Here is a 16,763-nt window from a genome sequence, read left to right as displayed (position 1 = left end):
TAACAGTTCCTCTAGAAATGACGACTGTAACTCATCTATAATCACATATAATATACAATCACATATAATTTACAATTCTTTATTTTCGTATATCCTCCAGAGGATCCATATAAAACAAATAAAAACACCCTCTTATTCTTATAATATTTTAACAATACTAGTGTAACACATTCTCTGTGCGTATCAGCTCATGCTAGCAGGTCAGGTTCCCAGAGGCCTCCTGGCTTTGTGTCTTTCCAGGGTTCTAGAGGTAGCCCTGGAGGGTTGGAGCTGATGATTTTCTAATTTCTATGTAGATTTCATGAGTTCATACCAGTGTCTCTGAATATATTATCTAGTGATAGTAATAAGCTGATAGATTTAATTAGCTTTTATTTAGGGACATTTACTAAGGTGTTACAGAAATAATAAATAGTACTAGCTTATCCCTTAAAAATCTGAAAAACATTCTCTCACAAGTACATAAAAAATCTATGGAAAACTGAGCTCAATCTTGGGTCCCATGTGTGCAAAGCAAGACTCCAAGATCTTGAAAGATTTTTGTTTTTTTTTCCTTAATGATTTTTCCAGAACTTTCAAAGTCTTTAAGGTCTTCCTTTAATCAAGGAGAGTGTGATATGCAGAATCTCTTTCCCTCTCCCTCAGAACCCAAATGATTCCCTGTCAGAGTATTGCTCTCTCTTCCAGGCATTGAGTCAAATTATCTATTTTCTAAACTAGCTTGTTGTTTTATACAAGACACACAGGACATTGACTGAGGTCCTTGACTCAATCTTAATATAGATCCAGTGTGCATCCCTAGTCAGTCAATAAGCATTTATTAAGTACCTACTGTTTGCCAAGCACTGTATCAAAAGATAATCCATAACCTCAAAGATAGGTGATAGATAGGTAAATAGATGAGATATGGATAGATACTTAGACAGATACATAGATAGTTGAAGAGAGGAGGGGGAGAGAGACTGGAGAGGAGGGAAGGAGAGAGATTTAAACAGAGAAACAAAGGCAGAGACAGAGAGAAAGCATTTATTGCATGATTACTATGTGCCAGATATTATGATAAATGCCAAGGATATAAACAAAGAGAGATGGCACCTATACTTAAGGAGATTGCATTGTAATGGTAATAGACAACACATAAAGGGGAGCTGCAAAATGTCTGGAGGATACCCACTTGGGAGCAAGTCTGTTGGCAAAGAAGGGCAGGAAGAAGGAAAGAAACAAGCAATAATTAAATGTCAGGCACTGTGCTAAACTCTTTACAAATATCTCATTTGATCTTCAGATGAACCCTGGGAGGTAGGTGCAATTATTATCCCCATTTACAATTGAAGAAATGGAGATTATGTGATTTGCTCAGAATCACACAGGTAGAAAGTGTTTCAGGCCTAATTAGAACTCAGGTCAGCCTGACTCTTGGCCCAGCAGTTTGGTATCTAGCTGCTTTGGGAAAGGGCACTCACTCAAGAGAGTGAGGATTGGACAGGGAGTAAAGTGAGCATGGTCTTAGTACATCATGAAATATTAGTCCACATGGTCAGCGACTCCTCAGTTATAAGACTGGGTTTCAGGGTGTGCAGGCACTTCCTCAGTAAAAAAATGATTGTTAGCGAGGAGGGCTGGAAATTGTGGAGGAAAGTATAGATTTTCATTCCTTTTGAAATTTGATTTACAAAATTTTTTTCATTTAATTTCATATCTTTGATTGCTGAATTAATTGATTCAATAAGGATGTCTAGGCTTTGTTCACACCTCTTTCATATCTCCAACTGATTCAATTAAAACTTTAGCCCTCTCTAATCACCTCCCATGTATAGCTAGTTATACTAGTTGACTGAAAACTTGGCTTTGAGTCATCAGGAAGACCTAGACCTGAGCAAAAATCCAGCTTTAGACTCTTACTAGTTACACAACCCTACTTAGTTTTTGTGTGCCTCACTTTCTTCAAAGTGAAATGTACAATGAGGATGGTGATATCCCCTATTTCACAGGGTTGTTTCCAAGATTAAATGGAATGATATTTGTAAAGGACTTGGCACAGAGACTGACATATAGGAAACACTTAATAAATGTTTGTTCTCCTTCGCTTTACCACCTCATTCCTTTATGCTGTTATAGGACTGGGGCACTTAATCAGTCAATTCATGAACAAGTACTCGTAAAGTGTTTACTATATCAGATGCTTTGCAAATTTCTGGGGGGATATAAAGAAGACCAAAAACAATTCTTTCCAGGAGGATTCTGGAAGAAATGTGCAAATAAATAGATACATATATTATGAAAAACCTGGGAAACTAGGGAAAGACTTTTGTAAATGGTGGCATCTGAGATGATCTTAAAAGGAAGGCAGGGATTTTAAGAGATGTAGATGAAAAGGAGATGCATTCCAGGCATGTTGGGACACTCACTCAAAGTTGTAGAGTCAGGACATAGAGTAACAGTAAGTAGGCCAGTATGGATGATCCAATGTGTGGAAAGGAATTATATAAATTATAAGAACATAGAAAGGTAGGAAAGGGAAAGGTGGTGAAGAGGATTAAAAGTTTAAAAAAAAGACATAATTTGAACTTGGCGGTTATAAGGAGCCATTGGAATTTACCAAGCAAAACAGGGACATGAACAGACCTACATACACTTTAGGAAAATCATTTTGGCAGAAATATAGAGAAAACTTGGTATGAGAAGAGATTTGAGTCAGGGAGAGGAGTACAAGGTTAATGTCTATGAGAGTGAGGAGAGGGGGCTACACATGAAAGATGGTATAAAGTTAGAAATGACAAAATTTGGCAACTGAATTGACACATAAGAGAAAGTGAAGAACTGAGAATCGCACTTAAGCTGGTCACCTGAGTAACTGGGAATTTGGTGGTGTCCTCGACAGCAACAGGAAGAAACGGGCTAGGAGCAGAGTGAGAGAGGGAAGTAAGTGAGTTCTGTTTGGGATCTGCTGAATTCAGGATATATATGGAATATTCACTGAGAAGTATTCAATAAGAAGTTCGCAATCCTAAGATAAATCTAAAATCTAAGGTTCAATAAGAAATTGATGATCCTAAGATTAACTGAGATTGTATTATATAGATTTGGTGAATCATCTGGTAATTTAACCCATGGGATCTGATGAGATCACCGGTTGAGATAGAATAATCATTATATGACTGGCTAATATTTTTAGTTGAGTTGTGCATGTCTTAAAGAGCAATCAAGGAGCATTTAGCATCTCCTATGTGCCAGCACCTAAGCTTAGTACTAGGACTGCAAAGATACTATTGAAGGAAACAACACAGATTATCTATCTGTCTATCAATCTATCTATCAATCTATCTATCTATCTATCTATCTATCTATCTATCTATCTATCTATCTACCTATCTGTCATCTATCTATCTGTCTATCTATCTAATAGAGCACCAGTGCAGGAGTCAAGAGGACCTGAGTTCAAATCTTACCTCAGACACTTGACACTCAGTAGCTGTGTGACCTTGGACAAGTCACTTAACCCCAACTGCCTTATCCTGGGTCACCTCCAATCATCCTGATGAATATCTGGTCACCAGATTCAGATGGCTCTGGAGGAGAAGTGAGGCTGGTGACCTGCACAGCTCTCCCTCACTCAAAACAAAGTCAAGTGCAAGTCATGTCATCACTTCTCTGACGGCATGGTCTTCTTTGGCAACAAAGGATGGAAACACACTATCTATCTAATAAATGCAATAAAAAATGAAGCAGTCTGGGAAAGGATAGCACTAGCAATCAGTAGGATCAAGAAAGGGTTTGTATATGAAGATGTACAGGAACACATTCTTGCAGGAAGTAAGGGATCCTACAAGGCAGAGGTGAAGGAGGGAACTTCAGGTGCAATATGTGGGGTGGTGCAGTGTATAGAATACTGAGTGTGGAATCTGGAAAACCTGAGTATCAATGCAGCTTCAGATACTTACAAGCCTTGTGACCCTGGGCAAGTCACCTAACTCTGAGTTTCCTCATTGGTAAAATGAGCTGGAGAAGGAAATGACAAACCACTCCAGTATCTTTCCAGTATCTTTTACAAGAAACCCTCCCCTCCCAAAAGGGTCATGAAGAGTCAGGTACTACTGAAATGACTAAACAACAACAAAATGTGGGATGGAGTAGGGCAAGAGAGTAATGGTAAGCTGTTGCTGGTAGAAAGACACACTTTTTCTCTACAGAAGGAATTATTTCTTCACAATTAGTTTCAGAAAATAATGTACATTTACTAAACATGGTGGAGAAAATAGGACTTCTAGGATCTTTGAGGGGAATTGTAATTTTTTTTTAAACTTACTAAATATAAGTAGCATTTTCTTGTTTGCTTTTTTACCATTGTGTTGCTGGGACCTTGGGAGATGTTGATACAAGTGCATATATTCAATATTCCTTTTGTTTGTCATTTTGTTGTTATTGTTAAAGAAAATAAATACAGTGACCCTACTAATGCATCATTTATGAGTGCAGGGAGAGTTCTTTTTCTTACTGTCTAGAACACTATTTTGCAAATAGTAGGTGCTTAAATAATGAATGAATGAATAAAATGAATAAAATGCCATGTTTTAAGCTCCTCGTGTTATTATCACACTCAGCGTATTTAGTTCATGGAGACACAGAATTGTAGAGTGTGAACAGATTGCAAGCATCATCCCCTAACTCCCTTGCTTTACATACAGGGAATCTTGAAGGTCCAAGGAAAATTAGGTGACTTACCAGAAGTCATTCAGCATCTAGTAACAGACCTAGGCCTAAAAGTATTTCAATTCCAATTAAAAACATATATTCTTTCTGAAAGAAATAATGCTTTTGATACACTGATTTTGATATCACTATGTAAGAGTAGATTATTATTCTACAGCGTATTAAAGGATTTTAAAATTAAGTTGTACTAGCAATCAAAGACAGAGACAAGGGTTCATAAACCAGGTTTTTATTCTCCTTGTTTCTGTTAAAAGATTCAAGTGGTAGATATTTACTCCTACACAAAATTGAATTTTCCCATGGCAGAGCCACAGTAGTAGTTATTTAAATCCAATAGTTATTAAATCCAATGGTGAATTGTGTTTTCAAATTAGTTATATTTGTGTTTTCATAATTCTTTCTCTCTCTATATATATATGTATATACATATATATGTATATGTATGTATATATATATATACATATATATATATATATGGTAAAATCAGAAACAGTTCTTTTCCCAACAAACCACTGGTAAAAATATGGAGCGTTATACATTCCTGGGGAATTGATGAGAGGACATGAATTTATCACAGGGATCTATAATCTAAAATAAATATTAATTGAATAAATAGTATGACATGTATCTATCACATATTTTAAATATATATATGTATATCTGCCATAATTAGTAAAATGCAAATTCATATAAAATGCTAATATATCCATAGATAGTTTTTGTGTCACTGCATTTTTGTAATTAATGGATACAAATAGTACTGTCGTACTGATGTCTCTCACATCTCTTCCCCACAAAATAAAAATAGATAAAAATAGCTGGGAGTCAGTGTCCTAGCATTTTACCACAGGACTTTGAAAGATACAGGAAAAGATTTTTCTAACTGAACAAAGAGAAGATGTTTTTATCTATGTTATATCTGAATTCATGTTGTAACAAGATAGGTAATAAAGAATTTTTCTCTATTATTTTTATGTGTATATATGTATATATATATATACACAAACATATATAAACATACATACACACAGACACATACACACACATATATATACCAATTATTTCATGGAGAGTGTTGTGCTACCATTGATTTAGTTTATAAAAAAACAAACGCACCCTGTAACTTTACAGTTACCTCTATCCCATTCCCTTCAATTTTCTCTGCTTCATGGGCAGTTAAATCATTTGCAGTCTCTAATATCTGATTTTCTGGCAAGTGAAGGAGAGTACACTACCCTGACAAGAAAGGTAAAGGAAGATTTTCTGTCTTGCTTTTGTTGTGGTATTTAGAAATTGGAGGCTTTAGACTTATCATTTCAGTGATAAACAGGATAGCCCTATATAGAAACTAAATACTTAAAATACTTGATTTGCCTCATTTTTTCCTTCCACAAAACAGGTTATACTCATTTCCCCAAGGTTTAAACACTTCATATATTTTTGTCCATAGATATTGGCTTGAATAATTTTTTTTTCTCATTGAAACTCATATTCAAGTAAGAGTATCTAAATGTCTATAAAAGTCTTGCCTATAACAATCCAAATATATAGGCCAATTGCAACCATAACCCATGTTCTATATGTTTTTCTCATCAGACATTTATCAAATGTGTTGAACAGATCCTAGTTTATCATGTCATTTGTCCAGCACCCCTCCTTTCTTTTCTTGCAATTTTATATGTACTGTTCTATGGAGTAAAAAGGAAGAAAAATCAGAAATACAATTTAAATAGGTTAGTTCCTTTCATACTCTAAGTTACAAATGATTGACCAGATTCACTAGTTCAAAAATCTGATGTAAAATATTAGATTGGTTTCTTTATAAATCTATACTGTCTGGTGAATTGAATTAAACTGAATACAAGAAGGCAATATGCGCAGTCTGTTTGAACATAGAGACTGAATTTGAAAATAATAAGGGTTTTATTGAAGATTTGATAAATCCCCTAATGATGTTCTCTGGTCTCCTTTGTTATTCCTTTTTCAGTACATTTCTTTTCTTCTCTTCAGCACCATAGAGTTGGAAGTACATAATAGCTAAGGAAATCAACTCACATTTTAGCTATTCCAACTACAAATAGCCAATCATTAGCATCTATTAGAATGAAACTAAGTTACTAACAAAGTATATATATATATATATATATATATATATATATATATATATATATATATATCTGCATATATGTATGTACGTGCGTGTGTGTGTACAGAAAAACAAAAATAAATAGGAAAGAAATTTGTAAATATTTTTTAATTTATTTACCAGGTTTCAGTAACTGATAATATATACCTATAGCTGTTTTGCATGTCTTTAGTTTTATCTTCTGTTTGAACCACTTAATCCAAAAATAAGTAAGTATATTTCTTATTGGTTGAATAAATGGTATGCCTTACACAGATTGCATATGTATTAATATTTTTCAAGTATATGAATTCTGTCATGATTCATGTTTCTGTCATGTCACTATTTAAATCAATGGTTTCCAGTTAAGGACTGAACATTCATCACTGTGGGAACCATGATAACACAATGGGTCTGTGATTTGACCCTTAAGACGTATGTCATCAACGAATTAAAAGAAAGTTAAATGGATTTCATGACTCTCCTCCCCAAAACCATACCTGGGCTTATTATCCACACAAACATGCCACCAGCTTAAACATTTCCCTAGCCTGACCTCCTCACATGAAGCAGGCATGGCTCCTACAGGGATATCATAACCTAACCTGCCCTAGGTCCCTCCAGCAGCTGTACAGGAAAAATTTCCTCCCCCCCAAAAGTCATCTCCACAGCTTGTACCCCTCCATCTCTCATCAGCTTAAGGTTGCTGGATTTGTCCTTTAGCTACCGCTACATTTTGGGACAGTAGTCAATGAATAAATGTTCTTCACACTCCATTATTAGGAGGGGAAAATGAGTAATGTAACACGAATGGGCTCAAATTACAAGTTCAAATTACATTATTTTTTTTTCTTCGAACTATTTTTTTTTCCAAGCATCCTTTTTATGTTGAAGGCACCTCTATCTATGGTCAGTGCAGTGGATAAAATGAAAGGCAAAAACAAATCATTGGAACTCAGAGTACAACATATTATATAGCATAATGAGGAGATAACAAGCAAAGAAGTATGTACAAACAAGATAAAAGATAGTTTCAGAGGGAAGAAGGGAAAGACTAAGAAGATTAAGAAGGTGGGTGGTTTACAGTTTGGGGAAAAGGCCGAACAAACTGGTATAAGAACATAAATATTACTGTGTAGAAAGGAATAATAAATCTGAGGAAATACAAAAATGGGAAAATTTGTGGGAAGTGATACATAGTAAAATAAGCTAAATTATAAGAAGCATATATTATGCAATGATTATAATGATGCAGATGATATGATAACTTAAGGGAAGCCACATTTGGAGTAGTTTTAAAAACAAATGAAATAATAAAACCTAACTACCACCTTTCACCAGAAAAGTGATAGATTATGGAAAGAAAATTTTAAATATCTTCTAAAACATGGACAATATGATGGCGATTTTTTGTCTTTATTACAAAACAGAATATAATACATGAGAAAAAGAAACGTCCTGTAAGCAACAAAAAATTATAACTAAAGCATATTCCAAAAATGAAATCAATAGAATATGAATTAATGCATTATTGCTAGGGACCATTTAAAAAGATGTTACACCAGTTACATCGTGTTTGCCAATTCATAATATTTTCATTCCTCGAAGGTATGTTGTGGGAACAGAAAGTTAATGAAACCTCAGCCACTTCAGCCATTTCCTGTCCTCATATCATCTCTTCAGTATTTTATAAACTAAATAAATCTCTGATTAGATTTTTTTTTACTTTTCAGGCTCAAGTAACTGTATATATGGAACTTTAATGCATCTTCAACCAAAGTATGAATTAGAAATTGTGGAAAATAGAATCTAATGTTTCCATATTCTGCAATAAATTTGCTAATGATTATATTTTAGTTGAGAAAAATATATGGATCATGTTCCCATTTCACAGAAATAAATTTGAGTGGAGTGCTCCAATTTCAGAGTAAAGGTCTATTGATGAATTTCTTATCATTCCATCTTGCATAATTTGTGAAATAAATGTGCTTTCAGTTCAATTTAATTCATTGACTCCATAATCATTCTTTATCCTTGACAGTACTTTTTTACTGGAAATCTCGGGAACTTATATGGCCATTATCCTCACATAATTAGTCTTCATAGAATTAATGTGAATAGTGATGGGAAAGATAATACTGCTTCCATCCTTAGACAAAAAAATGAAAGAGCTTAAGGAATTCTTCTAAATCAGAAACAGAGCCTAAATTAACAGAGTATTTACACAAAATCTACTGGAATAAAAGATCAGTTTATCAATGAAAATCAGGCTAAATATTCTATATATTTCTCCTCTTATATAATATTATAAACATACAAAAAATCTTACTAGCAGCTCTGAATGGAGAGTCAGACTCCTTTTGACAAAATATATAAGTTAAATTAGAATGTGAAGATTATGAATAACGTAAGTTTTTATTTTAGGCAACGAGTAAATATTGCATATTTCAAAAGAATACTCACTAAGATACGGTTTTTCTTCTTTATTTTTGGTTCATATTTCCCTGTTTTTTATAATTTCAACCAGAAAAGTCAACTATTTTAAATGTTGTTTTTAAAATAATGAGCTCTTTCAAATAAAGCCCTACTTGATCTTCAAAGATGAAAGTTGTTTCATTCGTAAAATAAGGGGGAATTAAATTAAGCTCCATAGATCTCTGTAAAGTCATCTCTTGGAATGCCCATAATTAAAGTCCTTTTAAATGATAATCTCATGTATATTAAAAAACAACACTAATCCAAACATGGTAGTTATAAAAATATAATAATCAGCAAAGTTTTTAACCAACTATGCAAAATATGACACATTATTATTTTCAATTTAATTCAACAAATAATTATTAAGCACCTACTACGTGTTATAATGTCTCAGGTCATTCACTGCTAGTGTTAACCTAATTAACAATTGGCACATTCTGGTTGTTGGATTGAGAGAAGTGGGAATTCTCCCTTTGGCTCTAGCTGACACATAAGAATAGTTCCAATAGTCACAGATTGAGGGATGCAGATTTAGCATAACTTATCCCTTGTTCAAAAACTTTACCACCTAATTGGTATGTGGAAATATTTTCAGAAATATCTTTCTATTAAGAATTTCAATTTGAAATTTATTCCTTTAATTGAAGAATGAAAAATGCTGAATGCATGGTCTTGCCTCATTCTTGGGTAAAAAGAGGTGAAGAACATCTGTGGACCTTAGCAGTTAACTGGACCAGGGTCTGTTTGCTGTGGAAAGTAAAGTTCACGTAACCCTGGATCTCAGATCTCTTCTTTCTGACATTCATTGGAAGTATAATATGTACATGTCCAGTAGCAACATAATTCGATAAACAAGAGTCACAATTTACATAAATCTCAGATTGCAAAATGGATTGAATTTAAGGGTGATAGAACCTAATTCAGTCCCCAAATCCAGAAGTGAATTTGATACAACAAATCTGGATGGCATCATGATGGTCTGTACAAATGACCAGAAAAATCTCAAAAAGTCATTTTGTTCTTTTGGGTGTCAAAGACCTCTGGCAACCAGTGATGAACTAGAAAATATAATGAGAAGATGCACTACCTTGACTTCTGGGGAGTAAATCATGCTAAGGTAACAAAAAAGTCATTAACATTAACTATCACTAAATAAACAAATAAATCAGATGGAATGAATTGGGGAAAATATATATTATCAGACATTCTAGAAACAAGTCTTACTTATTCTGGCTAAAACTTTCTTCTATTTGATTAAAAAAAATTAAACAGGAAAGTTATTGAAGTGTATCCACTTCTTAGAGCATTATAAAATTGAACAACAAAAGATGATGTATCAACAGAGGAACTTCAGAAGGATTCCAACTATCTCAGTAGCTAATTTTCACATCTACATCTAGGCTGTTCAGGGAATAGAAGATTAGAAATCAAGAAGACCTGAATTCAAATCTAACCTCAGGCACTTCCTAGTTATGTGATCCTGGCCAAGTCGCTTAACTTCTTTCTGGCTGAATTTTCTTAATTTAAAATAGGAATCATAAATCTACATCATTGGTTGCTGTGAGGATCAACTGATATGATATCCATATAACATTTAGCACTGTTCCTGGCACATAGAAGATACTTAATACAGCTTATTCCCTTTCTTTTCCTATGTTACATAAATGTGAGACTGTTTTAATAGAAAATCAGAATATAATCAGTATTAATTGATCTTTAAGGTTGATAATAACTGCATTTTTAAAAGCATATGCTATTGAAAATAATCAAATGGAAAATGTACATATCATTTTTAAAGTTCATTTTTAAAAATTAAAAGGTCTGAATGATAGTTTAAGCTCATGTCAAAATTATCTAATTAAAATTCTGTCTAAGTTTTATTTAACACAAGACTACTTCAGGGAACTGAAAGAATGGTTACAGATATCATAATAAGGTAATTCATGATAATCTTCATTAAGTCAATCTGTTAAACTCATTTTTTGTAGGGTGCAATTGTCGGTACATTTTAAAACAATATGAGCCTTATGTCTTAGAATCTGTTTAAACCTTACCACCTTGGAAATTATTACCAAAGAACCAATATTGCTTAAAAAATCATGAGATCAAAGATTAGAGTTTGGAAGATGCTCCAGGGGGTTATCCTTTGCAGAGATTTTACTTTAAAGATGAGGAAATGGAAGCCTAATGACCCAAACACAAGTCAGCATCTTGCAAAGTTCAAATCAGGAAGGGAGCAATCAAAGTTTGCCCTGTATTGGGTTACTTTGCCCTTACCGAAAACATGTAGGTGCCCTGAAATCCCTGAAGAACCTATTACTCAATTTCTATAAGAGTAGCAAATTAGGTAATACAAATCAGGATAGAATAAGATGCACATATGTTCTCCACCATTATCTAAGCATTGCCCTGATGTAAAGTCCAAATTCAGGACAGAAAGCTGGAAGAAATAGTAAGAAAAAAAGAACACCACCATTATATCTATATCTGTATCTATCTATCTCTATCTCTATATCAATCTACATCTATGTCTACATCTACATCTACATCTATATCTATCTATCTATCTATCTATCTATCTATCTATCTATCTATCTGTCTGTCTGTCTGTCTGTCTGTCTGTCTGTCTATTTATCCATGTTTGTGGGATACAATGATGCCCAACACAACATTCCACAAGAAGAGAATTACTTCTAAATATTTTCAAGGAAAACTTCAAGTAAAAAAGCCAGTTTGGCAACAAATTCAGCTAAATTTCCTGGGAAATATGGGGTGGGTGAGAGAGAAACAGACACAGAGATTAAAAGAGAGACAGAGAAAGAATGATATTATACATGAAATCAGAAAAGTAGAGGAAAGAAATGGAAGGTAAATGAGATCTATGAAAGATAGACTTTAGGAAAGAGAATTTAACAGCTTAACACTGTATTGATAATGCATTTTTACTTATTGTTAATGTAATTTTTCTTCTTCATGGGAAGATCTTTCCCATCCATTAATAGTTCCATGTGACCTGCTTAAGTTGCTTGGAAGCTTGAGTCACATGAGTCAAGTCATATAGAATAGGAAAGGGTGTAGCAAGAAAGGTGGAAGAAGAAGAAGAGGCAGAGCTGATTAGAGAGCAGTCAGATCTAGGAAAGAGCAGCAGCAACTGGCATGAATGGAAGAGATTGTTTGTGATTTTGTTAAGGGAGCTGGTTTATGGGAAGCCTAGCAGAAGGAAGGCTTGGGGAGGGTGTTGCCCTCTGCATTGTTATCATGAATAGATGTCTCTGTTGCTGTGATGGATTTGGCTTTCTGGTATTTGAATAAATGTTTTGGTTTTGCTTTCCATGTGGAGATTGTGTTGTATTTAAGGATTTAGAATTATGCTGGCATATTCATGGCTGCCGTAGGTGCTGTGAATATCACACTGATGCTACAAGCACAAAAGGCATAAAATTTTACCCTTAAGAATTAGATGAACCAGATAGAAGTTAATGACTTCATGAGATAACAAGAAATCCTAAAGGAGAAGAGAATATAAGATTTGCCCTATAAAAAATAATGGACCAGGAAAATCAATTGAAAAGAGATAATTTAAGAAATGTAGGACTATCAGAAAGCTATTCCAGAGAAAAAAAGATAACGGCATATCTCAAGAAATTCATAATACAACTTCCTGATCTCTTAGAACCAGAATGGCAAAGTGAAAGTAGAAACGATTTACCATTTACCTCCTTAAGGAAATCCCAAAGTGGAAACCTTCAGGATCATCATAGATAAAAGTCAAACCTTCTATGTCAAAGAAGACAATATTACTTATAGTCAGAAAGAATTAAAATACTAAGGAGTTGCAGTCAGGACCATACAGGTTTTAAGGAAGATATAAAACTTTCAAAACATCCATGGTGGCATGTACTATACATGTACATATGTGTGTCTGTATATATATATATATATATATATATATATATATATATATATATATGCATATGTCAGCATATATGTATGTGTATATGGGTAGATAGGAGGTGGCTGGCACACTCATCATTAGTAAAATTAGAAACTACATATTTAACCTCTAACACTTCAGTACCTGTGGAATATAGGAAGAAATGGAAATGGCTATAAAGAATATACAAATGAGATGAGTACATGAACCAGATGTAGTAACAAAATTTTGATAAGTAGCATCAATATAAGAAGAAAGTTCTATAAATCCTCAAGTCTTTGGATTTTTTGTTCCTCAACCTTAAAGTTAATTTTCTAAAATATTTTTCACTGTTCTCTTCATATGCTTTGAAATCACCAAGTATTAATCTTGTACATAATGACTTGATTCAAAGATTTTGCCTACTTTTTCATTCATTTCATAAGATATATCCACATATATTTAAAATATATTCATGGAAGTATGTTTTTTTTTATTTTTCTATTAATATTGAATTGAACAAATGTCCCATAGGATATTTCTTGTTGTATTTAAACATAACAGACCTTTAACTACAGCACTACATGTGGAGAAGTAACCTAGTTTTAAATAAGAAGAAACCTAGTTTTAAATATTGTCTCAGACACTTAGTGACTTTGTGACCTTGGTCAAGTCATTTAACCAATCTGGGCCTCAGTATCCTAGCCTTTCAAATGATGGGATTGGATTGGATGCACTCTTAGATCCCTTGGAACTTTAGATTTATCATGATGATTGTGATGACAAAAGGATACTTTGAGTCATTTTTTTTTTCTGTTTAGTCCTAACTTCTTCAGTTTTTGGCTTTATTTACAAGACTAACAATATTGACATAGTTTAATTCTTCTATTACTGTGCTAACTCTTTGGTGACTGGAAAAGGATTTCATGTTTAGAGTAACAAAATTTAAAATAAAACTTAAAATGTAAAAATTTGGAGATTCTTCTCATATCTTCTAGTTTTGCTACTCTGCCACCATCACCACAGGCATAGCACTGAGGATCATTTTTTTTCTTTCATTTTGTTTGTTTTATTGCTTGCCATGACCAAAGAATCAAACTCTTAGTGGTCATACTACTGGTGCTGAGACATTCCATATTTTGTTTAGTTTAAAACTTGAGTTCTGAAATAACTCAATAGAAATAACTAAATGATTTGCCATAGATAGCTGACTTAGGAATGACAAAACAATTTTTTTTGTTACACAGCACCCTCTCAGACAAATTCACTCTGTTAGTCTAAGAACTGTTCTTTTCCTGTAGTTTAATAATATGCTACTTTTATTGTGATCTAGAGATAATAAATATAATTGGGACTTAAAAGAAATGCAGGGGCTTTAGTTCAAACTCCTGCTGGCTTTCATTCCACATCTTGATTGCAAAAGTAAATTGAGGAAATGGTAGTCTCTTCTCTCTCTCTCTCTCTCTCTCTCTCTCTCTCTCTCTCTTTATATATATATATATATATATATATACATATATAGACACACACACTCACATATATACACATGTTTACATATATCTATCTACAGATAGATAGATAGATAGATAGATAGATAGATAGATAGATAGATAGATAGATAGATAGATCCCGGAGACACATCAATTTTAGCTATAAAGCAAAATTTGCTTCAAATAAAACAAAAGTTCCTCTTCTTAATTTCCAAATAATTGACAAGACATAGTGATTTCACATTTCAACATTCACTTTACATTATAAACCAAAGCAAATGCGAAATATAACATCTTTAAGGTTTGATATCCTTACCTAAACCATGCCTGTGTGTTGACATTGGAGGCAAAACAGTCCAAGTCTTGGTTTTGGGGTTGTAACACTCAACTGTGTTCAAGGTCTTTAAGCCATCCCGACCACCAATAACAAACAGCTTTTCCTCAATGACAGCCACACCAAATTGTAACCTTCTGCCATTCATCACTCCTGCCTGGATCCATAAATTTGTTCTGAGGTCATATTTCTCAATCGTTGTAGCACCTAATGAAGCATACAATAAGATCATCACCAATTACCATTGATTATACAGCTGTTGCATTATATTTACTATAAAAATTGTAACAAGAATTATATCTACCACAGTCAATCTCTCCTAAAAACAAAATAAAGTAAAATGATTCAAATTTATTTTCCTGCCATCTCCCTAATGACTTGCTGGGTAATGGATATGTTTACCTGTCAAACTAACATGACTGGTAAGTTTGTTTGATAGTCTAGCAGCCAAGGTGCCAAGGATCTTGACTAGATTGGCAAATTGATATTCATGGTCCAGTTACTTTGGTTAGTTTCACATCCTAACTAGAACTACAGCTTACCAATCAATTTATAATGGTGATTATGTCTGAATTAGGGAAAGCTTTCTAAACCAATACTTTAGGATTAGGTTTTATTAAATTATATATTATACTTCAAGAGTTTCTAATGAAAGATATTAAGGATAAAATATATTTTATAAACTTTGACTTTCACCACAACAAAAATAACTATATTTTGCCTTCTAATTGATATAGTAAACCTTAACTTTCAAGAGTTCTTCCTATTCAGTTGAAAGATATTTTAATATTTAACATCATTTTAGAATTGAAAATTTTATGTTATTATGTAACTGATGCATAGACTAAAAACAGATGAAAATAACTAGCATCTTGCTAATGATGACAACATCTCAATTAAGAAACTTAGGATGCAACATATAAGTAAATAGATACAGAATATGTTAATCTCAAAGTTAACCCAGTTCTTTTATAAAGTAAATTCTATTAATCACATAATATAGAGCAAAGTTTACTTATAACATATTGGTGAATATTTACATGATTGACTATAAGTTAACTCATCGGTGGTAAACAGTAATTAACTACAAATAAGCAATTTCAGTATTTTACTTTAATGTTCAAATTAATATCTGGTAATACTTCATCCCAAATAATTAAAAATCCTTCTTGAGAGAATCAATACCATTGTATTTCTTCAGGAAAGCTTTGACTATTTTTATTATTTCAAAACTTTACAATTCTATAGAAAGTAGTAATTTCAGTATTCATTTATCTCTTAAATTGTGATCCTAATAATCACAGACATGCGCACACAAAAACCAAACATCACGACATCAGGAGTTTTGGTTTAATTGAACTAAAAGTATAAATAAATAATATTCAATTTTATTTAAGTGTACCTGAGCTGTAATAATATAGAAATCCAACTGGGAATATTAAGTCCCTTGCTAGTTTTCAGACACCATAAAAATATGAACTAATTTCCACATTCAATTAACTGAAGTGATATTTCTTAGCACATCTGAATTTAAATTTGAAAGCTGCATAAATGAATTAATCTCCGGATTATACATAACAATAAGGAAACACAATGTTCTTTATATATAATTATCTGAGGATAGTGCATATTAGTAGGACATTAACATGAAGATAGTTATTTTCAGTAAAATACCTTTATCTTCTTATGCAGTATTCTATAAAACTAAAGTTT

General features: G+C 33.0%; 1 protein-coding gene across 1 annotated transcript in view; it reads right to left on the bottom strand.

Annotated features, from left to right (window-relative positions):
• Positions 1 to 16,763, bottom strand: part of KLHL1 (kelch like family member 1) — a 566,614-nt gene that overhangs the window by 115,734 nt on the left and 434,117 nt on the right. The window contains exon 7 of the mRNA XM_072622321.1: positions 15,033 to 15,257. Coding sequence (XP_072478422.1) covers positions 15,033 to 15,257 — 225 coding nt within the window. The remainder of the gene's footprint in view (positions 1 to 15,032; positions 15,258 to 16,763) is intronic.

This window comes from Notamacropus eugenii, chromosome 6, assembly GCF_028372415.1.
Source record: "Notamacropus eugenii isolate mMacEug1 chromosome 6, mMacEug1.pri_v2, whole genome shotgun sequence".
NCBI lineage: Eukaryota > Metazoa > Chordata > Mammalia > Diprotodontia > Macropodidae > Notamacropus > Notamacropus eugenii.
Note: the sequence above shows the minus strand (reverse complement) of the source record. Positions and strands in the feature narration are given on the sequence as shown.